Raw genomic sequence first — 26,860 nt, forward strand, 5'->3', positions numbered from 1 at the left:
CCAAATAAGAAAATAATTATTCAGGAAGTATCTATCTAATGAAGTACCATGAGGAGAATCCCAAACCTCTGTGACACTTTTCTAGTTTCGACACTTCTTTCAGCTATATCTACTTAATTTATCCTCATTGTTACTACAATCATGATTCTTATATTTCAGCCCTTTCTATGTCCAACTGATAAGCAGAACAATAATTTTACTTAGAAAGTTTCTTGCCACTTTCATAATATTTTACCATAACATTACATTTTATTCTGCCAGGTTTTCAGTGTCAATAAACATTGAGAAGTTTGTTTTTTGTTTACACTGCACTGTATAGATGGCTATTTTTTTCTCCTCTTCAGAATATTCTAGCAAACTAGATAATGGGTTGTCAAAGAGGAGTCATATGAAAGGAGTCTGCTAAGCCTTCAACCAGTAATGGAGAGATGGGATGGGTAGAGGAACAAGCTATGGATCACTAAACTGGTCTCATGAAACCCAGATAAAATACCTTTCTACCAAGTAAATGCCTCTGGAGATTATATGGTTAGGTTGTATTAGTTCTCTTATATTTCCTGTCTGTTTGTACTAGCATGCAGTTTAAAGCTTTCTTATACGTACAGCCATCTTTGTCAGGAAAGTCCCCACTAGAAGCTCTTGATGTTGCCTCTTATCATTAGCACTGAACTTTAGGTTTTCCTGTTTTCCTCTTTTCCATTCTGTCATTTTCTGATTTCTCAGTTATGAACCCAAAGCTACCCCTGAACAGCCTGAGATTTTGAGCATTATTTCACTCCTTTCTGCAGCACCAAACAAATACTGTCACCATTGCACTACTCTGGGAGGTAACTCACTTTTACAAAAAAAGCAAAATTAATTACATTTACATAAGTACTTCTAGCTTCCTCCTGGAAACTATCCCTGGGTGCTGTTTGAGTTTTATGTTAGAGAATCCCTTTTGTGTTTCCTCTTATCCTTCACAAACAAACACACATAGTATCCTTTAAGCTGAAATCAACTGTAACACCAGCAGGACCATTAGAAATAAAACAGCCAAATGAAATAAAAATCTTTTTCTCGTTGCTGAAATAAGGAAACATGAGCCATTTAAAGTATTTTTGAGCAACCTATAGCAAAATTTGAACAAATAACTTGTCTGTGGACTTTTCCTTTATAACCCTAGATGAAACTATTATGTTGGTAAATACATCTTTCCCTTCAAATAACTTTTTAACCTTTTTCTTTATTCTAAAATTCAGTATTTACCAAAAGCAGAAGCCATTCCACATTATTTTCCACATGGTTCTCTTGATTGGATCTTGAAAAGCCTTGGTCTTTAACTCAAGGCTATTCTGGAAGAAACTGTGTTTAGTTACAGCTATACTGGCAAAACTCAGCTGTTCTTCCAATACGTTCTTTTCCCTTATGTGATTAATTTCACCGATGTGCCATTTTCCTCATGTTCACAGGCAGAGCACTGGAGCAGTGCATCACATCATTACTTTTATTGTAATATGATTTAGAACTTCACTCTAGAATCAGAGCAAGATAAATGTTGCATCAACTGTGAGGATAAGTCAGGTTGGAATGAGATATTAAGGCAGTTCTCAGAAATCTATCTTGTGGTAGGTGCGGTGTCTGCTGTTTTAAGGATGGGGAATGCCAGAACTCAAAAACAGAGACATAATGTTGCTTCTAGTCTGCAGCAAACAGTGCTGTGGGAAATGTCCTTATATTGGCAGTTTGGCTTACTGAAGAGTTTTGCACACATTGGTGCTTTCCCCCATGCATCGAGGACTTCCAGCACCTCCCCCTTCTGCACCCAAGATGAGACAAAGCTAAGAAATGGAAACACCTTCACTCTACCTAATTTCCTGGCTGCTAGATGGCTGAACTTGGCAGTGGGGAAGTGAGCAAAAATTCAGAGCACCCTGTGGATTCTCTACCCTGAGAGGACACAGAAAACTGGTCTCTGTGATGAGGAAAGAAGCAAGTCATAATACCATCTTCATCTTACCTCCTGCCAGGGAAACTGTGCCAGAGATTCCCTGAATGCAGCCCAGGCACTTCACAGAGTGTGTTTCTTATGGCAAACCAATACAAATTAACAACTCTGACACCACTGTAGATATATTGGTGAGACTTAGTCAGCTTAGAGAGAAGCTCATTCGTCTTCTCCTAACCCAAGTGCTGCAGCTTTACACACCCACTGAGACAGCATCTCTGCAGAGTCAGAGCAACCCAGCTTGGCTTGACTTTGTGGCACTGTGGGAGAGAGAATGTGTTGTTGTACAGGAAAGTCCTGTGGTCCTCAGAGCATTGCTGCCTCTGGTACAGCTAGGGCATTTAAAATATTTTTAAAATATTTTTCCTTTTAGCAGCCTTCATGTGTGTTGGAAAAAAGTACTGAATGACAAAGGCAGTCATGGAGGCATGATTCCGGCTATCACATGTCCCTGCCTCTCTAACCCTCTCTTTGCTCAAACAAAACCCTGCATGAAACACTGGCCAAGTCTCTGTGAGAATTTATTTTATTTATTTTCCCTTGGAGTCTAAGTGCATATGATTTATTGTGTAAATGACTATGACTATGACTAAAATCACTTGGCAACTTTCCCCTGCTATTGCATTGTTGCAAGGACTGATTTCTCCAAATGAGCTGTTTGCGTGCTTTGGAAAAGAGGTAATTTTTTAAATCTGTAGAAGAATAAGGATTTATTCTATCAGAGAAATGGAAGTATTTGTCTTCAAGTGCCTTTTTGTCAGGCATAGGAGATCAGGACATGTATAGATATGCAAGAAGTGTGTTGCACATACATTACTCATATTCTGGCATCCACTGTGCAGTTACACATAGGCTGTGCGCTGGGAAGAGATCTGGCAATTATTCTGTACCTACCTACAGGATCTGCCCAAGACAAATTCCTGCTAAGCTCAGTGGGAATTCTGCAATTGATTACCTCAGACATTTGATTGGCGTGAACAATTATATTGTCCATGGCATGTTCATACTTGAAAGACTTACTTTTTAACAGTTTATTATTTCAGTAAGAGTTTTTCTGATGATCTGGCTGTACTTGTGAGTTTTTATATCAATACTGCAAGTCTGCAGATGATATAAAACTGGGAGGAGCTCCTGACAACCTCCAAGGCAGGGAGGCTCTGCAGAAAGACCTTGATAAATTAGAGAGAGAGGCAACCATCAACCATACAGAGTTCAACACAGGAAAGTGCTGAATTATGCACCTGGCATGGGGCAGCCGATGTACAGACAGGCTGGGGAATGAGAGGCTGGGCAGCAGTGCCATGGAAAGGGCCCTGGGGCTCTGGTCCATGGCAAGCTGAACATGAGCCAGCAGTGCCCTGGCAGCCAGGAGGGCCAAGCGTGTCCTGGGGGCATCAGGGACAGCATCAGCAGCCAGGCAAGGGAGGGATTGTCCTGCTCTGCTCTGCACTGGGGCAGCCTCACCTCCAGTGCTGGGGGCACTTCTGGGTGCCACAGTATAATCAAGTCACTAAACCACTAGAGAGCATTCAAAGGAGGGCAATGGAGACGGTGAATGGACTTCAAGAAAGCTGTATGAGGAGCAGCTGAGGTCCCTTGGTCTGTTCAGCCTGGAGGAGACTGAGGGGAGACCTCACTGCAGTTACAATTTCCTTATGAGAGGAAGAGGAGGGGCAGACAGGCCTCTTTCTCTGTGGTGACCAGTGACATGATCCAAGGGAATGGCCTGCAGCTGTGTCAGAGGAGGTTTAGGTTGGATATCAGGAAAAGTTTCTTTACCCAGTGGGTTTCTGGGCACTGGAACAGGCTTCCCAGAGAAGCAGTCACAGCACCAGCCTGCCAGAGTTCAAGAAGAGTTTGGATAATGCTCTGAGGCAGAGGTGTGACTCTTGGGGTGACCTGTGCAGGGCCAGACTTGATCCTTGTGAGTCTCTTCAGCTTACTCTGTGACAACTTAAAATGAAGAAATAGTTTGCAGCTACATAAAAAATGAAGCAGCACTTAGGAACATCCTTCAGCACCTGGAATTTAGTTGTCTGTACCAAATAATTCTTAAAATCCTCCCTGGCATTCTTTAGGCCTGGGTCAATTAATACTTTCCCTACCAGTTGCTGGAGCTAAAATGGGTACCAGATCATTGCCAGTAAGTGGTCTGTGTATGAACATCCTGTTTGGGTAAGAGAGTATAGCAGTAGGGACACAGGTTGTCCCATGATAGTTTGCCTCAGTGCCAGAGCCAACACTCAAGCACATTTAATTTGCTTTTTTAGACAGTGTCACAAATATTTAGGGCACTTAATGGAAAAAGCTTCTGCTGGTATTAAAGCAAGTTTATTTCTTACTCAAAACTATTTGCAAATTCTTCTATCTTGTTTTGCAACTTGACAGCTCACTCTGTAGATCCCTGCTGCTAAGTAATGTTCCAGGCTCTGCAAGCAAGAGTTGTACCATTGCTAGAATGACAATATTTACAAAAGAAGGTGATTTTAAAAGTGCATATTTAAAAAATGAAAGTTGAATATCTTTTTGACTTGTTTGTTAATAGTCAAAAATGTCTTTAAAGCTTAGCGACATAAAAAGGAAATCGCTATTCCTCCTTTCAAGCCATCTTTAGAAAACTGCATGAAACAAGGAGAAATGAAGTACAACTTTGCAGGGAAAGAAATCTGCCTGAAACCAACTAGACAGTGAACCATGCCCAGCAAATGCACCTTTTCTGGTCAGTCCAACAACAGACATATCTGCAGCAGAGAAACACTCACTGGGTTTTAAGATGGCTTTGGAAGTCTCTCTGAATTCTTCCACTGTATGTAGCCCACATGAAAAAAATGGATGCTGGGCAGAGAGAAGGAGAGAAGTGATCCCTTGGGAGAGATTCTGAGCCACGACTCATTTCTCTGGCCCCTTCCTCTGCTCTGGCTGGATAGCCAGCTGTGTCCTCAAGATGTCCTGCAGCAACAGAGACATTCTTTCCTAGAGATCCTGGCATTTAAGTGTGCTTTCACCTTCCAACCAATTACAGAGAAACTGCGGTGCTTCGCCAACCAAACACAAATTAATACTTACTTATGCATTTCCTTTACAGTGTGTTTTATATATACAGGTATTTCACTCTCCTCTCTGGAAACAGAGGAATGAAATAACTGCATTGTTGCTATGGAACAAATACTCTGGCTTCCAATTTTTTAAAACTTTGCACTCCAAATCAGCCTATTTAAAAATCATAGGCACGTCTCCCCATGGCAGATTGTTATTTTTAATAGCTTCTTTCTAGTTGCATTCTTTTTATTCCTACAGGTTTGAATTTCTTTACTTAAAAAAAAAAAAATCTGGTCTTTTTTTGTGTTTCCTTTAGTAGAAAGCTGGTATTTTCATGTAATCATTTGACTTTGGGAGCCAGAGACAGAGAACAAGACAAAGAAAATTCTGGTAAAAATGATTACAACTGGCAAGGCAATGTAGCAAGATACCAAATCTTCCCAGGCTGTTTCCAAGGTAGTACTAATACTGTTATAGTACAGAACTGTGTAGCATCATAATGCATGCTGTATGGTATATTTTATATTATATTTTACCAGGATTTCAATAATACCATTATGTAGAATTGTTAGAATGGCTTTACCCTTTGTCCCTGTATCATTTACAGTTTTGTATTTCAAAGGTGTGTTTCCTTTTCACTACAGTAATTAATGGTGGCTGAAGTGAAAGGAGAGAAATATCTCCTGAGACACTTTTAATAGGCCTGTCTGCACCAGCACATAGAAACACTGCATGTGTAAAAAATGTGGCATGAGATACTCTCATACCAAACAATAATGATCAGTGTTTTTGAAACTGATACATTTGCACTTGAGATGTGAACTTGAACGGCAGGAGACTTGAGTTTCTCAAAAGAGCAGGCCTTGGTGTGGGCAAGGTCAGTCTGGCTACATCGATGGGACTGATAATCCCACGATGCCTGATGGAAGACAAAGTCACACACATGCAGTCTTGGAAAGAGTCAGCACAGAACAATGATTTCATATGAAATATGCCTCATGCTCACGAATTTGGGTTTGAATGGTGGGCAATGATTTTCATATGGTCCTACTGTGTGTTTCAGCCCAGTGTGAACAAAGTGCCTCTTTCCTGCAACTTCTGAAACAAGTTTCTGTGCAGTGTCTGGTCTTCCCCTCACATTTTAAAAAAAAAGAAATTAAACACAGGGCCCTATTCAGCCAAAAATAACCCCTGCAGCTGTACTGCCTGAGCTCTGTGAGTCTCTTGTTCTCTGAAGATATTTATACAATTCTTAAAGGAAAAATATCTCCTTTCCAGCAGTCACAGAGGAGAGGAGGCAATTAGACATAACGATGATCCCATCCAGGAGAGCTGTTGTTCTGTTCTCTGCAACAGCAGAGAAAGTTGTGCCTGTCCACAGTATCCAAATCTCCTGGGCCTAAATGGGCAGCAGAGAGCACTGGCTACAAGTTGTTGTTTTCTTGGCCAAGAGTTTTCTTATTTGAGTAAGAGAAATGTAGAAATGTGAACAGATCTATTTCATGCTCTGGCATTTCAAAGGCCACTTCTGGACCTAGAAAGCGGAGAAGCGTGTGGAAGGAAGAAGTAACTTAAAGGGTTTCACAGCAGAAATCTCACAATAAGGGAAAAAGGGGTGTGCGTGTGTCATTCTGCACACTTCCTCTTGATTTCCGGGAGCAGCTTAAAGGAAAAGAGGGCATTTGTGAGTTCCTTCCACCTGAGGCCAAGTGGGTTTTGTGCAGTTTCTGTTTCCCCATTTCTTTTCCCCAAGACTTTTTCTGCACATTTGTGAAAGAAGTGTGGAGGTGAGAGTTAACAATGGAATTAAATAATGAAACATACAAAAAACTGAATCAGAGAAAGCTTTCCCCTCTAGAAAGGAGGGGAACTCCGAGGGTTATAAAGTGGATTCACTTTTGTCTTTCTGTTTGTCAGACAGGTTGTTCCCAGACTTATGATATAGACCACTGGCTATCATGCAGGAGTTGGCATGGGATTCAGATGTTTCCCATTGGAAGCAGACAGAACTGGAATAAGCCTGGTGAAAATGCACAACAGGGAGTAGATACCTTTAATCTTCTAATGCAAATAACAAGTCCAATTTAAGACTGATCACGATTAAAGAAGAACAAAACTTTTGAAATGTTACCAGTTTCAGAGGTCAAAATACACCTGTTCAAAATATCCTTCAGAAAAAAAAAGTTAGGCCTATTATATGTTAATCCTTTTTGTGAGGCTGTGGTTGAAGATTGTTTGTTCAGATGTCCTTATCTGTAATATTGTATATGGCAGTTCAGAATTTCAAATTTCCTTGGTGACACTTCTTTTAAGAAGAGAAAACTTAGACCAAAAGATGAGAATGCAAACATTTGGTAATTGTATGAAAAGGTTGCTGGATCTTTATGTGATTTCTATTTTGGTTTACCTGTTGTGTATGTGTTTTGAACATTGATACCTGAATTTGCTATGCTTAGAGAGCACTTGAAAACATGCAATTTCATCCGGGCAGTCTTCTGCACTAAACTAGGAATACCAGTATATTATGCTGTATTTGACTTATCACTTATTAACACAATTACATAATACAGTTTTTAATACCATATTAAACCTTTATGGTTTGTTTCTCTAATGATGGCCTGAGTATTTGACAATGCTCTTTTGCACATGAGATAGAAACACACAGTTCAACAGGAAATGTGTTTAGCTCCATGTCTTCTCCAGTCTCCAGAGAAGCAGGGTCTCAGCCCTTCAGATAATTCTTTCATAGCTGTAGCTCTCAAAATATGTTTTCACTTGTGCTTATGCTATCTTATTCCCAAAGGCCTTTGGCAAGTAAGCTGCTAGTTTATGCAACCCTGATTTAGTGAAAATAAAATAGGCACAAGTTCAACATAAAGCATACACGTAGTCCCACTTGAGATAAATGAAAACTTTGGGGCAACAGGGCTATGCTTCTATTAGGTATGCCTTGGTCTCCAAAGAAGATGCTAGATCCTTGATCTATATTCACTGGCAAAACGCTGGGGCTTAGTGGGCATTTTTAGCATCCCATTTCCTTGTTCCACAGCCCAAACTACTTCCTTAAGAGTATTTAGAACAGGGCAATAGCCAACTCATTTCAATAAACATCCCACTGGGGCCGTGTTGTGGCTCACCTGTACTGCCCAGTGCAGAGCTGTTTTGAAGTCCTTGTCCACCAGAGTTGGGTCTGCTCCCTTGTGCAGCAGAGTCTGGGTGTGCTGGGGTCTGTTGTGGAATGCAGCCCAGTGGAGTGAAGTCATTCCCTGCAAGCCACAAACCCAGAGGGCAAATTATTGTCACTCATAGGAGCACCCTTTAAGTCTATGTAGATAAGGTAGGCAGCCCTGAAACCATCCAGGGTGGACACATTCTTCCCTCTTCACCCTGATTTGAAATATTTAGTAGCAGCTTCTGAATTAGTGGAGTCACAAGGGGGAACCAAGCAATTAGCTTTTTGGAATTATTACAGAAAATGGACACAAACACAAATGCTTCCTCCATGTGTGCCTACAGCCTGTTATAAGTAACACGTGGTCAAGGCCATGATGGCTGGGGGGACAGCTCCTCCCTGCTCAGCTTGAATCCTGCAAGAAAAGCCTGGCTTAGGCTGGTGCCTTGGCATTACACAGTATGATGTTTGTGCTTGGTCTTATCTTTGATCCAAAAAAATTATTATAAGCTATTACTGCAGCTGGCACTTGTCAGCAAGCTAAAGAACTGACAGAGTGATGCCCACAAAAAAGTCACAATATAAACATTTATATATTTACTCTTCAGGGAGAAAACAAAGCAAATGGTAGGTTATTCAGCTGCATTTCTATTCCATCTTAGCTACATCCAGTCAGTTTTAACAGATCAGAGAATTCATTGCCTATATTTGCACCTTCAGATAGATCAGAGAATTCATTGCCTATATTTGCACCTTCAGCATTCTTACACTCACCTGTATTTTACTCTATATCCATAATAATTAAGAATTTCCTGCATAAATTGACTAATTTATTATGTTTCTAACAAATTTCTAATATTTTCAGGTGTGGCAACGTTTTCCTTTCGGTAGGTGCTGTTTACTCTCTTATGAGAAAAAATGCATTTCAAGGGTCTTGCCTGATTTCCAAAAGGATAAAAAGTATTAAAAAAAAAAAAAAGAAGTTGAGTGGAAAAACAATTAAAACTTTAACTAGAACCCCAGTAAAGCCAGTTGGAAACAATCCAGGTAAAGTATGAGCTATATTGATGCAGACAGCTTATCAGTGCATTAAAGTGGAAGCTGTTTGCAGTGATTTTCTGACTAAAAGCCTGAATGCCATGGCATTAATTTCTCTCACTCATCACACATCTTATAAGACTTTTAAGTTCCCCTGTGGCTGAGGTATGGGTGACAACAAAACAAAGCAGTTGAATGAGAGCAGTTTTGGTTTTACTTAGGGTTTGCAAAGCTTAATCATGGGGGTTTCGGTTTTGTAAAACCAGAACTGAGGGTAAACTGCTGCACCAACTGAAATTAATGGGAGCTCAGCCATTTACGTCAGTAGGCATGGGGGCCTAGCACTGTTGATGGACACACATTATCTGTGAGGCATCAGAGAAGTGATTTCCAGCTGGGAAATGAGTACAGGTCCTGGGGAGCATGCAAATCACTGAAGAAGGAGAAACTACAGCGTACTAGGCCATCTTTCTGTTATCCTCTGTCATTATGTTGATATGGCCAAGAAAAAACTCCTTGAAAAATTAGCTTTCTCTCTGTTTCTTCCGTGGTAGCCAGCAAAATCAGCTGTAAGATAAGAGTGTAAAACTGTGGATGGTTTTCAAAAATCGCTATAGTACAATGACAAAACTCAGAGAGGTCAGTAGCAGATGCTTAGTGCAAAACTATAAGGAACAAGGCTTGACAATATACTGCCACCTAATATTTTGGTAATCAGATTAAAGACTACATATGAAATCCCGCCCTCTAAAAGGTAATGATGCATTTTCTGAAAAAAAATTTATTTTAATTTTCTTTGAAATTTTTGGTAATTTTTGTAGAAAATGGTAATTTTTTGTAGAAGTGTCCATTTTTTTATATGCAAAACCTCCAGACCAATTAATAATAATTCTCTTTTCATTTCCATGCCATTTATGATATCACAGACTTATATCATCCCTCTGATGTAGTTGCCAAGCTCAAAGTCCTGTTACAGTTAGTATGCTCTAGTTAGCCTGCCCATGTGAGACCGCTGCTCTGTAACTATTATCATCTTTGTAGTCCTTTTTCTGTTCCTTTTCTTGTACATCTTTTTTCAGCTCACTCTTGTAGCCATTGTGGCTGTACAAAGGATTCAAACAGAGCTTCCTGTTTTCTTCTCCGTTTCCTTTCTAATATTCTGTGCATTCTGCGCGTCCTTTCGGAGCACCCAGCTGAGCAAAGAGCATTGAGCTGTTTGTTGCAGCACCTCGCTCCCGCGGGCTTTCTGCAGCCCTGCCCACCCCATCTGCACTGGGGATACCACCCTGGAGTGGCATCTGTAGGTAAACAAACTGCTGTTCTCAAGTGGAAACACGAGAGTGGTATCAGAACTGCCACAGCTGAAGGTCCAGCAGAAAACAGTCTTAGAGGTGAGATGGACAAACAACTGCACATTCATAAAAAATAAGAAGCAATATGGGACATAAAAAGACAAACCTCAATAAATGGTTGTGAGAAATATAGTGGGACACTTGTTTTGCTCAGATTCAAGGCTTTACAGGGAATGTTTGTTCACATTATCATCTCACAGGCTTCACTAATAAACCCACAGAAAGACACGGTTGTGGAAGCTATGAAACCTCCAGATGTATTTCTTATTGTTTATGTGTTCATGCATTCATCAGGGTGATTTTCTCAAGAGTCAAATGCGAAAACTGAAGTGTTTTACTTATGCCAAGAGAACAGCTCTGTTAGCTGCAATCATTTATTAGGATCCACATTTTTCAAAAAACATGAGTATTCAGGGTTTAATACTGACACTTGAACAAATATATTGTCAGTGCCAAATGACAATGAGATGGACTAAAAGTTCCAAATTGCATGCAGCAGTGCATTACAGCAAAATATTCTGGTTTGAAATGATGATCCACCATTCCATGCAATTCATTAGTAACATAGTTCTACATCAAGGCAATGCATGTGTCTGGTTTAGAGTGTTGTGAGCAGGGTCTGCAAACCTTTCAGTGGGTAAGAAAGAGAAAAATATACAGCCCTCTGGCCATTCTGACTCTGTGGAAAAGAGACACATCCTTGAGCAACTGTCAAAATGAACAGAAACATATGAAAATACACTCAAAATTTCTCTTGTGTTTTGGCTTCTCTATTTGGAGAAAAAGATGTGGGAAGTTAACTCTTTCCTATGTACAATGTATGTACATGCAGGACACAACTCCATAATGGAAGAAAACAGCACCAATTTTTGTGCTTCCGTGACTGTTCTGTGTAATGCCAGCTCTCTGATACTTTTCCTGAGAACAGGAGTTGAATGGTGGGATCAAGGGGTCATTGAATAATAGAATAGTTTGGGTTGGAAGGGATCTTAAATATCATCTGGTTCCAACCTGCCTGCCATGGGCAAAGACACCTTCCACTAGAATAGGCTGCCCAGAGTTCCATCCAGCCTGGCCTTGAACACTTAGGATTGGTAAAGGTGAAGACTTGGTCCAGTGTCTAACTTCAGAAGAATAAAGGGAAATTCTTGTCTTGACAAATAATTAAGAGATGGATTCAAGGTACCTCATAGCTACCTCAATAGAGGGAAGCTTTATTAGCCTACAGGTGCATAGTACATAGAAAGAAGAAAGAGATAATACTTTGCAGAGTTTAGCAAAAGCATTATAGAAATTTTTGACTTAGCCTTATTGTAAAATTGAACAGTTCTATGCTTCCAGTGCCAAGGACTGCGATTTGTAGCACAAGCTCACTCACCTCATTGTCCTGGTGATTAATTTCACTAAGATTTGACTGCTGCAGGAGCAAGCTCAGAAGCCTGTGGAAGCAATGATATAATCAGTGTTCTGTATTCCTGACTAAACTTGAAAAACCGACAGTTTTTAAAAAACAAAATGTGCAATTTCATGAAAAATCAGTATTAGCGATTGGCACAGGTCAGAATCTTAGGTCTCAGCTTTGTCATATGAGCAAAACAAATTGGACTTTAAGGCTTATGGTAACAACAAAAGTTTAGAGTTTGGAATTAAAAGAAGATCCACTCAGAATAACTCTTATGCTGACTGCTGGGCTAGAATCAGAATGTAAAATACTGTACATGTGTGCAGGTTTTGGTAGCTTAGAAATTTGCTGCCAACATATTTTATAATGTCCTAACTAACAGAGATGCCAGCTTCTGTAAGGATTTTTCACTCTATTTAACTCTCGGAGTACTGTGACGTCGTGTACACATTTGTGTGCATACGTGCGTAGATGCATGCTTGCTGAATGTTTACACACACAAACCCCAATATTTTACAAGGCCATACAGAATGTCTGCTGGAATAGGACCATTATTATGGCTTAAAATATAGCACTGCATAGGTTCACATTTTATAGAATATTGGACTACAAGCACTCCTGTCTGGTGGTGGGAAAAATAACGTAGTTAAATGAAATATTATTCAAGTACCATAATATTTTAACATCTTTTCCTTTTGCTATCTTGTGAAGATGTTCTGAAATCACTACAGGTTTGGCAAAGCTGGCTGTGTTCTATAGCAGGATGCTAATAGATCATGTACGTGGACCATGGAAATTAAAAACTCCTTCCATTCACATGCTGCAGCAAAGCCAATCCTAATATGAATGAGCAGTTCTTAGGATTATAGCAAAATGAAGGATATAACCTCAGTGGATCAGTGTGCAAACCTGTGGCTCATCTAAAGGTATGAATTTGGTAGAAACCTTCAGAACATGGACATGAAGAACACATACTGTTTAGCAAGGAAAGTAAAAAATAATGAAGTATAAAGGAAGAAAATTTGATAAATGTAAAGATAACACAGAAACAAATGTATAAAACCCTGCATTTATTTCTATGCAGAGGAGACTGAATAAAAATATTTTGCTACTTTTTATCTTCAACCACTTCTAGTGTATCTTCTGGATTGAACTGTGCTCAGTGTGTGCATCAGATTAACGTTTCATGTCAACTTTGTTCTTCCCTACTGGTAATAAAGAACTAGCTACATAAAATATTCAAAAGAAGATATTTACAGTTGCTTAGGTATGATTTTGACAATTCTGCAGGTGGAAATCTTATCTATAGGTAACATCATCCTCAGGTGCTGAAAGTCCAAATTTAGGATTTTTTTAAAGTAGAGTCCCCAAGGGGTGATGATTGGGCAGATTCCAGCACAGGGATTTTGCTTTGACTTCAAATCCATTTGCATATGGATACAAATTCTTGTAGAAAAGAGGTCACATCTCCGTTTCTAAACGGAGTCATACTGCAGGAAATCTGAAAAGGATGACACTATGCTTGTTGTGAGTGGTTGGGTAGAAGTTTGTAAAAGTTAAGAAAGATTAGCAAAATGACTCAGAACTTCAGAAATTCCGTGTCTGAAAACACGTCTTGGTAAATACCAGCTAGAGAAGAAAACCAAAGTGAAATAACCATAGTATGCTTGTAAAACCATTTATCACATAGTTTTGTCATCTGATACAGGACTCTGTGGTTCAACTCCTGATATGATCAATGATACCACTGTATGTGAAAGAAATCTAATTATTTGCCTAGAATGCTTATCATGAACAAACTTTGACTCAGTTACACCATTAGACCACTATGGCAACATAAGTGCTACATTTAAATATGTAGATATCCACCCAAGCAGCTGAGGTTTCTCGGCTATCTACTCTTAAAGGCATAGATCAGGAATGAATTTTCTTTCCACCTTGCCTGTTAGGCTCTGTGGAATGCACTGGAGCACATAAATCAATTATCAAATCAATACAATAATTGTCTCTTGTCTTTCCATGCTGCCTTCAGCATGTGAGGTTGTAGCAGCAGACTGCTAGCTTTCAAATTTAGCTGCAAAAGCATTTCACAACTGGCCATTGCATATTCTCTTTTGGCAATGACATAGGATGACAAGGCATTGACAATGACCATGATGGGAAAACCTCTGCTCAGTGTTCCAGGCCTGTGTCTGGGCATGGAGCAAACCCAGTGGGAAGACGGAGGAAAAAGAAAACCATGCAGAGCAAAGAAGGGTCTGTCTGTATCCTTGGAGAATGTGAAAAACATTCAGGGAACCTAGTGTGCTCCTGGTAGAGGAGATTAGTGTTCCCTTCAAGTAGCAACATGTGTGGTGCTGTACAAACATTGTCTTCTTTCTTGTGTGGGCTTTGTTTAATGATAGGGATCTTCTTTCTGTAGAAACCTCAAATCATTCTCTCCAAGTGATGCATGAAAAGCAAAGACAATGTGGAAAACTAATAAAGCTGTTAAAAAAGGCTGGAGAACAAGACCAGCAGAAATGGCCAGATGTCTGGCCTGGTCTGACATGGCTACAGCAACAAAATTATGGACTCACTGATGAAGTTCCATGAACATATTGCATGTATTGAATATTTTACCTGTTTCTAATGTCATTCTACACCTTCAGGCATGACTTAGGGGAGTTTTTTGAGTGAATTTATTCAGATATACAAATCAAAATTTATTAAATTGTCCTATTGTCACAAGCTGGAATCAGAAAAAGAGAATCTTTCTTAGGAGTTCTGTGAAGACACCCTGTAGCTGTTACTCTACCTTCAGTAAAAGTGGTTAAAAATGAGCCAGACCACCAGTCCTTAACTTCCCCTTTAGGGTTGGGGATTTTCAGAGAGGTTGTCTTGTGGAAAACTTTTCTCACATTTGCCATGCCACTCAGAGGAGAAGTCCAGAGAAGGAGTCTTGTACTATTTCATGTGGTAGGACAAAAAGGTAGTTGGGCAGGGGAAACAGGGTTTCAATCTCTCTTCTAATCATTTTCCCTCCTCCAGCTATTGCAATACTAAAACAGGCTCCTCTCTTTTACCCGGCCATCGATCTCTGGTACACAAGCATTGCACAATGTTTTTCCTCCTCTCTACCCCCTTCACGGTAACCACTAAACAAAGACACAGGTCACAAGTGTAGCTGTCACAACTATTATTCCTGCTGTGGGCTCTCCTTGGGGAGCCAGGCACATACCTCACGTCAGGCTCTGCGGTGGCAGCGTGTAGTGGCAACCTCCCGTTCTTGTCAGGTATGTTCTGCTTAGCACCATTCCTGAGCAGGCTGACACAGCCTTCCAGCCAGCCCTAAAAAAGAAACTGGACCATATCAAAGAGGAAAGTGAAAAGTATAGGGCCAGATCTTTTCTTGTTGATGATGGGATTCACATGTGACTGCAGCCGTTTCTGTCAACAGAGAAACTGGAATTTTTTTCCTCAGTAGAGGTTTCTAAGCACTAGGAGTAGTTCCTCTTTGGAGTCTGGGTCTCAAACTACATCAGTTGTTAATTTCTCTGATGAAGTGTTTAATTTACACTGTGTTTTTTGGGTTTTTTTTTGGGTTTGTTTCTTTTCCCCCTGCAAGCACAAACAGTGATTAAAAACCTGCTAATTCCTCTATCACTAGCAGATACTACACATATTCTTGCACGTGAATTCAATCATGCTGGATTAAACCAAGAACACGAGCACTCAATCTGATTTTGTTTGTGAGATTTTAGCAAAGATGGCAAATCAATGGTAAAAAGCCTTAGAGTGCAGTCTTATAAATGTTGTTGCAGAAGTTTGTACTAGTGGCAGTGTTAGACTGAAAATAGCACCAAAACAGATGGGATGAATCAGTTCTTGGACTAAAACCTTCTATTGATCACCTCAACATAAAAGCAAGTAAACAGTCTGGTTGTGACTGCATAAATCTTTCAGCATATACTTGTCTGAAGAAAACCAAGCATGAGTTTAAGTGTTTTGTTAAAACTTCAGCAGACAATTGACAAAGACCATTCCCTCTTGTATGAGCTATTTTGGATTGGCATTACGAGCATTTCTGGGGAAAATGTGTGGAATGATAGGGTCAAAACACCCCTGTTGGAGCTCTTGGTGGAAGTACAAGACCTCCAAATGCCACACACAGTCTTTGACTGTGCAACGCTCCTGAATCCATTTGTCTGGACAGACATCACAGCAGAATTCTCTCTGGACCTCTCGTTATATCCCTCACAGAAACAGAAATGGAAACTTAGAAGCCTGGGCGGTTTAAGTTTTTTCCAGTCATTTATTTTTTTCCAAAGAATATTCTTCCCCTCCGGGAAAAGAGGAAGGAAAAAAGAAGCGTGACACTTATTATGGGATTTTTTTAAAATATCTTGCAGAGGAAATGTTTGTTGTCAAGTAAGCTGGGCATGCTCCTTGTACTGGATGAGACTGCCTGTTTTGTTATTTTCTACACTTATTTTCTGGCTGAATATTGCATAGCCAAGCAGGAACATTGTTTTTGTCCTAAATTTTCAGGAAGAAACTACGTGCAAGGGATGTCATTTAATTAGGCTGCCACAGTGTCTGTTTAAATGAGCTGGCAGTCATCCAGCTTAACTCATACTGTGCAGCCATGGTTGCACACTCCTTCCTCCTTTCTGTCCAATTAATGATGGAAGGCCAGTCTGCTCAGCTAACTTGGTCCCCACCTTCTCTCTGAAACCTGAATTACCTCCTGCAAGGAGTAGAAGACTAAGGAGAAAAAGACTATTGTTGCTTCAGTTCAGACACATTCTTAAGTACAATTCTTTTCCCAAATGTCTGAGTGGGATGTCTGCCCCTCCTGCAATGTACAGGTAGACTGAACATCAGGGGCTGCATTGTTTATGATTTGAGCAAGTGCACCAGCACCTGCAGCACCTAGAACTTCAGCCCCCAACCTGGCCATCCAAAGTCCAGCATCACAGTGAAAAGAAGCAATGCCCTGGTTCATACAATGTGCAGTAACACTTGCCTGCTGATCTTCAGAGCTTGAGACAGGAAAGCCCTCACTAGAGCATAAATATCTAATGCTGGCTATTCAAGGGGGAGAAGTCAATCTGCCTAATAACAACAAAAGGGGACTTGCAGTGTACAAAAAAAAAGCAATTTTCTTGTGAGATCCTCGTATCATGCACTGATTTTACAAGCCAAAAGAGAAAGGATACTCTGACAGGAGTGCCTGACAGGAGACCTGATCCTCTTGTAATAATAACTGCTCAGCTTTGCATTGTAGTAAAGCTTCAAAACCAATTCCACTCTTGTCTAGAACCAAATGTTTTGTGCTTTTTTTTTCTTTCTGTAGTATAAGCAGAAATCTTATTTGGTCTGCACATTTACTCCCTTCACTCCATCCTTGTCCCCCAAGTCTTGGTACCAAATAAGTTGCCAGAGATAAACTGGTACGTCCACAAGCATCTTGAGTATTAATATTAGCTCCCATCTTCAACAGAAGCTTCACTGTGTCAACCTGGCGTCCTGACACAGCATGCATCAAAGGTGTGCAACCTGGGGAAGAAAGCCAAATTTATTTTAACATTTGTTGTGTCATGTCTATAAGATATAGTTTCTTATTTTCTAATCTTAACACTGGCAAACTAACAAATCCTTTCTCTGACAACTGTCCAATAGTTGTACTCAGCTTTTTTTAGTCAGGAAGTAATTTCTATGACAGTCGCTGACTGCTGTTTTTAAAAAGAGCATGACCATATTAGCAAAAGTTTCGCCTCATTAACTCTGCTTCTGGAGGAAAAAGTGCTTTTCTGTTGATAAGTTCCCAAAATGAACTTTTGGCTTTGTATGCCATTTTGGAGGCTGATATCCTTCAGAATGACTAGTAACCAGATGGTGCTTGTCTAATTTTCTCAAACTCCAGCTTCATTATGTCTGTATATTCAAAAGACTTACAAAATCAAGCTGTTTCCCTCGCAAAGGTATAAAAGTTGGCCCCTTATGCAGAGAACAACTTAATCTGAAGTCTGGATTTGCTCTACGATATTTTATTTCCTGTTTTTATAGAAACCTTTTTAATATTCTGCAAAAATTTTCCGTTTTGAGAAACGCCTGAAATCTCCTTTTAAACCTAATACTCTAATTTCTTCATGAAGTGTTGTACAATTTAATTGCTCCCTCTTCCTTCCATTCTGTTAAACATTGAAAAACAGCAGGAGATTTTCCTGCAGAATCTGACAAAGCATTTTAAAATTACTAGGCTGGGAATAAACATGAGTATTAGAAACTATAAGACTAGTAGAAACTTCATCTATAGTTGAGGAATAATTTTTCTTACTGAACTCAATGAATTGCTGAGGAAATGTGCTACTCAACCTGAGGTCATGCAGAGCCTAAAAAATGTGCAGGATATGAGCTGTATGTTTTGTGCTGCGATACTGCTCTTTAGTTACATTTGCATGGACAACCTAGGAGATAAGTTAGTTCCAGAGCGGAAGTACTCCTGGCCAGTCCATCTCCTCCTACTCCACCCACCATTCACACCTAGTCTTTCGCCCATTAACGAGTGGACAGGGACCATTTTGTCGTGAGTAAATTTTCTCTGCTAACCAGTAGATGTTTTAAAGATATCAGTTAGAATGCCTGGTTTAAAGTATATGAAAAATTGGTAGCTTGGTAAAAGCTGTTAAAGATTAGAAAAGACAGTGTTCAAATGGACCCCTTATAAGAAACTGCTATTAAAAAAATACTTCTGACAAAAAAAGTTGTCCTTGAGAACAGCTTCCAGAGATCTGTGGTGCTTACTCACTTCGGAAATAGATGCATATAAAACCCAGCCAATGTTCAATAATTTGTAGTAACATTAAATAGTAACTGGAACACAAAATGAGCACAGCCTGACAGATAAAACAGATCATTTAGATAATTGCACATTGTAACCATTGGCAAAAAAATTACTTGACCAAGCCATTCAAACTGTGACTGTACACATACTATAACCTCTGCTTTAGAGATGTCCAGAATGTATGTCATTTGGCATTGGTAAAAATATTCTTCCCCTGAAATGTCAGCAGTTTCTCAGCATACCCCTAAATAAGATAAATTAAATAAATGGTAATGGACTGTCTAATCATAGTAAAACAGCTTATTTGTAATCATATAAAAATATCTTACAATTACAGGGGGAAGGAATTATCCAAACTGTGTATTTCCAGTGGATGTTCCAAGGAATAACTCAAATTTCCCATATTCTGCTACTAAATATAATTTTCTGAACTAAAAAATCAGAATAAAAAAATGGAAAGTTTAATTTGCAAGCTGAAGCCACAGATCTCCTGAGAACAAGCTGGACCTTCATTTACCCTCTCTGTCACAAGACTCCAGGATGGAAGGATCCTCTCGGATCACTGCAGTCAGGGTGTTCACATCGCCGTTTGCTGCTGCTTGGTAAACCACAGCCAGGTCCATCTCCTCTGCTGCATCACCTGCAGACAAGGAGCACATCCATGAGCAAAGAGAGAGCAAGCACAAATGACAAACAGGAAAAATAATGACACTTGTCTCACTCAGTTTAAATGACTGTGTAACTTGGGGTGGAACAAAGTGTATCTAAACAGCACTGTGGTTTTTGTTAGTCATCTGAAAATTAGTTTTCATCATAACTTCTTCCAAAAACTTTCAAACATAGACACTGAAAGTACTTAAGAAAGATTCTGGAAAGTTTCCACTTCTTGTAAGAAATCATACTAATGTAACATGACTTGAAAAAAAATGTAATAACTGAACTAGCTCATAATATTTCTGGCTGCACTTTTATGAGATAGGATGAAATCAGGACTCAGGTGTTTTCAATTTCGGTGTTATCCTTGTACCAGTCAGAAGACTGAGGCTTTTCACTTCCCTGTAATATCCAAGGGAATTCTCTTCTCAGGAGAGTAAACTTCTGGCAGCAATGGTTTGTGTTGATAATTCCTGCAAAAAGGAAAAGTGGACTATAGCTTGGAAGCCAGGAGAGGTTTATTTTGTTTGGCAGCTACAGTGTGAGTTATTATTTAAAGCAGATGCCTTGCAGGACCTGTTCTGGAACATTCCTCAGGCTTTTCTTTCTAAAAAAATAAGACTCTCTTTGCTTCTTTCCTTTTCACTTCCTTTCAAACTTGTCATGTCATGTGTCACATGTAGGCACCTCCTTTGGCTTCAAGTGGACTATTAACTTCTTAACTCAAGGAGTCAAAAGACTAGATTTTTGGGTGCAGGGTCAAATCTGACGTAATGGTAAAATGCTCTAGATATGTATTGTTGGTCAGAAACAGTCTCATGTTTCTTATCCCTATTAACTCAAAAATAAGCACAGCTGCAGTGAGTTGTACTGTTCACAATGGCCGAGGGTCTGTTGGGGTTTAACCCCAGATGCCCCCAATGTTCAGTCACTGCCCTGACCCCTGTGGGGTGGGAAGGAGAAACAGAAAATGGTAAAGTTATTGGGTTAAAGTAAGAACAGTTCAATAATTGAAATGACACATCATCATCATCATCACCACGGCCACCACAACAGCATCATTAATAATTGTAATAAAAGGAGAGAAACAGATGAATAAAACCTAAGAAAGGCAAGTGATGCACAATACAATTGCTCGCCACCTGCTCACTGGTGTCCAGCCTGTCATGCTGCAGCTCCCCCAGCTCCATCCTGGCCATGCTGCTCTGTGTAGGGCACATCCCTTTGGCCAGGTTGGGTCAGCTCTCCTGGCCTTGCTCCCCCAGCCTCTGGGGCACCTGAGCAATGCAGAGCACAGGACACTGAAATGTCCTGGATTTAGGGTGAGCACTAACTACGAACAACTAAAACAGAACTGTGTTTTCAACGTTAGTCTCAAAACCAACTCTATTCCAGGCTAAACCAGGACAGGGTCAGAGCTGTAAAACCTAACATTGCCCAGCCACTCCACTACCTTGATTACTGGAGAAAATCCCTAAATCACACTAGAGAGTTGATCAAAGATAATCTGATGACAGATTAAGTGACTGGTGATTTATCTGTCCTGTCAAACTTCTGGAGATAGTATGACTATTTATATTTTTTAAGTGATAAAAGATCTACAAATAATGTTGTAAAGTATTAGCCACACTGCTCATGTTGTGATCAGATGTTGTATCAGATGAACTTACATGAGCTCTATGCTGGATTTCACAGCCTAGCCTAATTCTGCTCGTGATCTTCTCTCACTGGGTGCAATCAGTACTTTGGACTTCAAATTTGGCTGCCATGGAAACACAATCTGCTCTTACCCTGGAATGGGTTAGTCTGTCAAAGCTGGAACTCTGGGAAAATTAAAAAGCTGATGTTAATCTGCCTTTGCCACAGACTCCCTCTCCATTTCTCCTCAGCTAAAGAGAATCTAATTTATTTTCTTTCTTAACTGGTATTTTAAATTACACACTTCATAAAGTTTGTGAATAAAAATGTTAACTTGATTTTTATTCTGTTGAGGGGTCTGTTGCTGAAGCAACTGTTCATTTGGCTCAGGAGGTTTGTCCTGTGGGCTTGGGAAATCCAGAGGGATGAGGAGTCATTGCTGCTGGAGAGTCATCATCAGCAGGTGAAGAAAAAGAAGTGACTTCACCACTGGTTCAGTTAGTAATATGTCCTTACTACATCAGACCTGAAGATGCCTCCCACAATCAGTACACTCAGCAAAAACATGTTAATGACAAGCTCAGGTCTGGGTGGTTGGTAGCTTGTGCTGCTCCTCTTGTCCTCCAGTCTCTGGAGGTACACCCAGAGAGGGTGGTGCCAGCCCTGAGCATGGCTCCTCTCACTGCTGCTGTCATGTACAGCTGGGCAGGTGCTGTGTGGGTGTGCTAGAGGGAAGATGCTGCAGGCACTAGGAAAGGAACTGCGAGATGCAGTGAGGCAGGCTGTGAATCAAAGGGGCCCTCACCTCCTTTGATGCATTACCCATGTAAATTTTGTACTCTTTTTTTTTTGCCTTGTAGGTATTGTTAAGTATTCCTGCTGAGAGTCAGGAGCACAGAAATCTAGCCACCAAAGGGAAATCTGCATCTCCTGAGCAGAGCAGTTGCTTACCTGGAGGGTGCTGTGGCAGGAAGATGAGGACAAGGGTCCTTCATGGGTGTCTCTGAACATCTCTGCCCTTTCTCCACTAGGTAAAACCAAGACACTTCCCCTTTGCTTCTGCTGGGCTCAGTCTGCTTTCCCCAGAGCTTATTATCCTTTTGCATAAGGAGGGGAAGTAAAACTGTGGATGGATGGACGGACGGACGGACGGACGGACGGACGGATGGATGGATGGATGGATGGATGGATGGATGGAAAAATGAATGGAATGAAGTTTTGCCCCTGCCTCTTCTTGCAGAACACAGGCTCTATTCCTGTTAAAGGATGGTGGCATGAAGCCACAAAGATTTACACTTCCCCACCCACAAGTCCAATCTGCCAGAGCAAGGAGAGGCAGGGGGAGCAGGCTGTCACCCTGCCTGGGAGCCTGGGCCAGGAGGAATGGATGGGTGCTCCTGTTGGGATCTGAATAAAGATGACTGACGTTAATTCCATTTCTATAGGGTGACATAACTTCAAGTGGCATGTCTTGACCTGTGTGATTGTGGAGGGGGAGTGAGAAGGAGGACAGATAAATGGTCCTCTGATGCTTAACATGACAGAGAGCAGAAAATGCTGGGAGAGCCTGGATGCCATTTGTGCTGGACGGTCTAGGCTCCAGGTGAACAACATGACCCCTTCATCTTCCTCCAGCTTACCCTGTCAAGGAATGGAGAAGTATGGGCACAAAGCTAGTAGGACATTTATTTTTGAAGACATTTTCCTGGGCAGAAGAGGAATGGTTCAGAGAGTGGGCATTTTGCAGAAGGCAACAGTGAAGTACTGAGTGCTTGTGTCCCACCCTCTGTGAGCTTACCCTGCTGGGGGCTTTGCTGTGGCTGGGTCACAAGCACCACGTGGCAGAAAGGGATTGTGAACAACCAAATGCCTGACTCTTCACCTTCTGATGTGTTACAGTTACTCCATTGCTATGCTGCAGCTCAAGAAATGCCACTAAGTACGGTCCCATTTCAAGTACATTTTACATTTTAGAGAATTGCTGTGATACTGGTGAAAGGAAGCTGTTACTCACATTCAGAAAGGCAGAAGATCCATTTCAGTGCTTGTGTATAGAGAAAGGCAGGGGAGAAACTGCAGGCTGACAGTAGTGGTGTGGAAAGGTCTCGAAGAAAAGATTAAATGACAGAGGGTGGTGCTAAAATCCTCAGAAACAATCAAAGTTACACATCAGTCTCTCTGAAATAACCTGCAGTGTTTTAAGAATGTATAATTTCTTCAAGGCAAAGTAATTTTCTTTTGATCAAGAAAGAGAGTATACCAAAAGAGAATTACTACAGGATTCAGAGAGTGAAATTGTGCTTTTCATTACCTTAATTTTCCTCCTGAATTCTCCTCTGATGTACTATGAAGAGTGTATGTTTTATATGATTTGTGATGTTGGCTGATTTGTTGTTCTACAAAGTGCACATTAGAGGCGCGTAAGTGCATGCTTTCTAGCACATTGGATTTTTAAGTTCTACATAAATTTGCAGGAGCTTGGTGTACATGTTCATGTACATGTACATGACAATGATTGATTTTGGACTTCCTAAACACAAGATATTAAAAACTGAAGACAGAATAATAGGATAATTCACATTCATTGTGAAAAAGAACTATTTATGCATGTAATTTATTACCCTCTGTCTCATAATCCCCCTTGTCTCCACCACTAGCCAAAGGCCATATATGACCTTCTACACCTGGCTGTCAGGAGACAGTATTGTGTAGTTTATTGGTTTTCAGCACATCAGCATCCAGGGGCGGTGAGGGGGGGCAGTTTTTGAAAAGTGTAACTTACTCTCTACTACTGCAATTTTATTGAACACTCAACAAAGTAATAATCCCTGTGGGTGCCTGGCAGCGCATGCACCAGCGCAGGCCTTTGTCTGGCTTCTCTGTTTATTTAGTAAACATTTGAAATCAGGAACAGCAGACATTTATTTAAATGGCACCAAGCAATATTAGGAAGGAAGGGGTTCTGGTGCTGTTTGCCTTCCGTAAGTCCCACATTCCTGTTACTATTGTAAGTATTATGAGATATTATTGAGCAAAAGAATTGTAAAGAGACAGTATGATTTTCAGACTTGAAATGCTGGGGATTTATTTTTATTTATAGTTGGGAAAATCTTCTGATGTGTGGGATGGAGAAAAAAGGGTTTGTGGGGAGGGCTGAGTTTTTTTTTGGACCAAGAGAGAGAAATTTAGTGTGTTTGAAAGATAGTTTGTATTCTTTCATTATTATAAATTGCTGCAATGAAAGACATTTCCCTTCTTCTTGCTAAAAAAAGGATACCTGCTTAAATCAATAATGTACCAACACAATATGATGGTATTTAGACACGATCCACTATACACAGTAAGTTTTAAACAGAGTATTCTTTGCATAGTAACCAATGAGCTCAGTATCCCATTACTGCGTGTTTTGTGCTCCTGCTTCCCATCCACCTCCCACGCAGCTACCCGGGAAGGCACGCAGTAAATCACAAAGCACCTAATGAGCAAGCATTCCTGCAGCGCCGGCACAGCAGAGGTGATGAATGCATAGTGAAGGGACCTTCTGGCAGGGGAGCTGATGTAGGTGGAGAGTGGCACAGGCTGCAGGTGATTCTGGACAGAAATTAGGGTGGGCTCAGTGTGGAGAGTGGCCTGGCAGCAGAAGAGGGGCAGATTAGGAGCAAGGGGAGGTATACGTAGATGTTGCCTCCCAACATCTACCTGGATAAAATGGCTTGGCTCTGAGGTCTCCTGCACTGCCTTCTGCCCCCTAAATAATCTGGAGATTTGGCTTTGCCTTCTCCAGCCTCGGTGATATCCCAGCCTCATTCCTGGTACCACTTCCACTGGCTCCCTGGCAGCCATCCTGATGGCACTCAGCATGCAGGATTTCACCTCTGCCTCCCTACTCTGAGCCCTGCTGGACTGGCATGTGGCATGGAGGACACTCATAGTGCTGCAGAAGCAGAGGCTGGAATGGCTGGTTGGAGCTGCAGAAGCTCAGTCAGCCCCACACCTCTGTCCTGTTGGGAAAAATGCTCCTTAGGTCATCCACACATGATTTAGGAATACCTGTCTCTTTTCCTGCAGTACAGATCACCCTTTTACCACTGCACTTCCCTTTCTCCTTTATACTTGTTGGTAATAGAGTTTTCTCTCTTGTCACTCAGTTTTACTTCCCACTCGTCCCCCATGACATGGGGGTCCCAGCTGGGTTGTCCTCCCAAGACTGCTCAGGCTTTAAGTGCTACTGTGGCTGAAGGGCAGCCATAAACCCACCACTTTATATGGGCTGTATTCACTTTGGGTTCACCAAAGAAGTATAGGCAAGCACAGAAGTACAACCTGTAGCACTCAGCTTCCCAAAAAGTCAGTGCCTTGTCTTCCTCCTGCTTTCATTTTTGTCCCACTGTCAGCCCTTTTGTTGTGGGGACTTTGTGGCCATGTCAGCTCAGATATTTTGCAGGTCTGCACTGGAAACTGTGGCCACTGCACACATATTGTTTGGTAAGCCAACTTACAAGACAAATTTGTTGCAACAGGCATAATCAAGCAATGACAGTGTCCTGCTTTGGGAACATAAAAGGAATGTCACTACACTTGTAGTGGATTAAGCCGTAAGACATAAATCTTGCATTGACAAATAAAGACATGAAATTTAACATTTTAACTTCAAAATAGACAAGAAAGAGACATTTGTATTTCCATAGCAACCTTACAATGTAGAAAATCTTTACATTGGGAGTTTTAGTGATATCTTAAATTTGCAATTGTGGCAATACTCACCTATACAGATAAATTTCCTAAAGCAAAGTATTTCAGTCACCAGCTTCTAGTCCTTTCAGTGTAGACTTACGAAAAGAAGCTGTTCTTAAATTTTTTACTCCATTTAAAACTGCTCTGTTTGCTAGTACTGCAACTGTTTTTAGTATCTATAACCACAAAAAGACCAATACAAGATAAAGATAAATATATATATATCTCAGTGCTAACCATAAGAGTAGCCAGATGCTGTTACTATTCTGCTGAAAATTAATTTTTTTAAATCACTGAAGCAATAGACTGAAATATCCATCCAGTCTAAAACTGATGGAAGAAATTCCTCTACATGAAACCAAAATAAACCTAATATTTCCCAAAAATTAATGTTATTTATTCTGTCAAGCAATCTTAGTACATTTGTATGGGACGCATTGGAGGACCAGAGGATTTTGAAATTAGTAGCACGTGACTTACCTTTGTGCTGGTCAAACACGGATGAGGAACTGAAATCCATTGTGATCTATCTCATTATTTACAACCAGACCAGACAAATGCCACCTCCAAGGTTCTCAGGGTAGAATCTCATATATTATAGTACACAGTTAAACGATAGCTGTCATCAGTCTTCCTCTCAGAGAATTAAACACGCTTTACGGCTGCAGGTTGTTGCCAAGGCAAGAGCCTGATGGAAACATTATATTCTGTTATGGACTGTCTTAAAAAGATGCTCCTGGAAGCCTGTCTGAGATCCTGAAAAATGCCATGTCTTCAGCGAGTGCAAGAGCCGGCGAGCAGCTCGGCGGTGCCACAGCTCTCGCAGCCCAGCGAGGGCAGTGCGACCGGCCCGGGCTGGCACACCGAGCATGTGCAGAGCCAGCCCGGGCCCGCCGCTCGCCCGTCCCCGGCGGGGGTCGCGGCTCCGCGGGACTCACCGGGACTCACCGGGGCCCGTCAGGACTCACCGGGACTCACCGGGGCCCGCCGGGGCTCACCAGGGCCCGCCGGGGCT

General features: G+C 41.0%; 1 protein-coding gene across 2 annotated transcripts; it reads right to left on the reverse strand.

The window, feature by feature from the left end:
• Positions 1 to 4,787: 4,787 nt before the first annotated feature.
• LOC141727713 (ankyrin repeat domain-containing protein 55-like) lies at positions 4,788 to 26,860 on the reverse strand. Of its 2 annotated transcripts, XM_074533991.1 has the most exons (7): positions 26,326 to 26,859; positions 19,337 to 19,459; positions 17,401 to 17,531; positions 15,211 to 15,320; positions 11,967 to 12,027; positions 8,164 to 8,292; positions 4,788 to 4,936 (listed from the first exon to the last, which is right to left on the reverse strand). In XM_074533991.1, exons 1-7 carry the CDS (start codon positions 26,363 to 26,365, stop codon positions 4,877 to 4,879), a joined length of 654 nt encoding a protein of 217 aa, XP_074390092.1. In that variant the 5' UTR covers positions 26,366 to 26,859; the 3' UTR covers positions 4,788 to 4,876. The 2 variants fall into 2 exon arrangements, 1 of the variants encoding a protein (XP_074390092.1); XR_012578662.1 differs by lacking the exons at positions 4,788 to 4,936; positions 11,967 to 12,027 and having other exon boundaries at positions 8,163 to 8,292; positions 15,211 to 17,531; positions 26,326 to 26,860.

This window comes from Zonotrichia albicollis, unplaced genomic scaffold (genome assembly GCF_047830755.1).
Source record: "Zonotrichia albicollis isolate bZonAlb1 unplaced genomic scaffold, bZonAlb1.hap1 Scaffold_214, whole genome shotgun sequence".
Taxonomy (NCBI): Eukaryota; Metazoa; Chordata; class Aves; order Passeriformes; family Passerellidae; genus Zonotrichia; species Zonotrichia albicollis.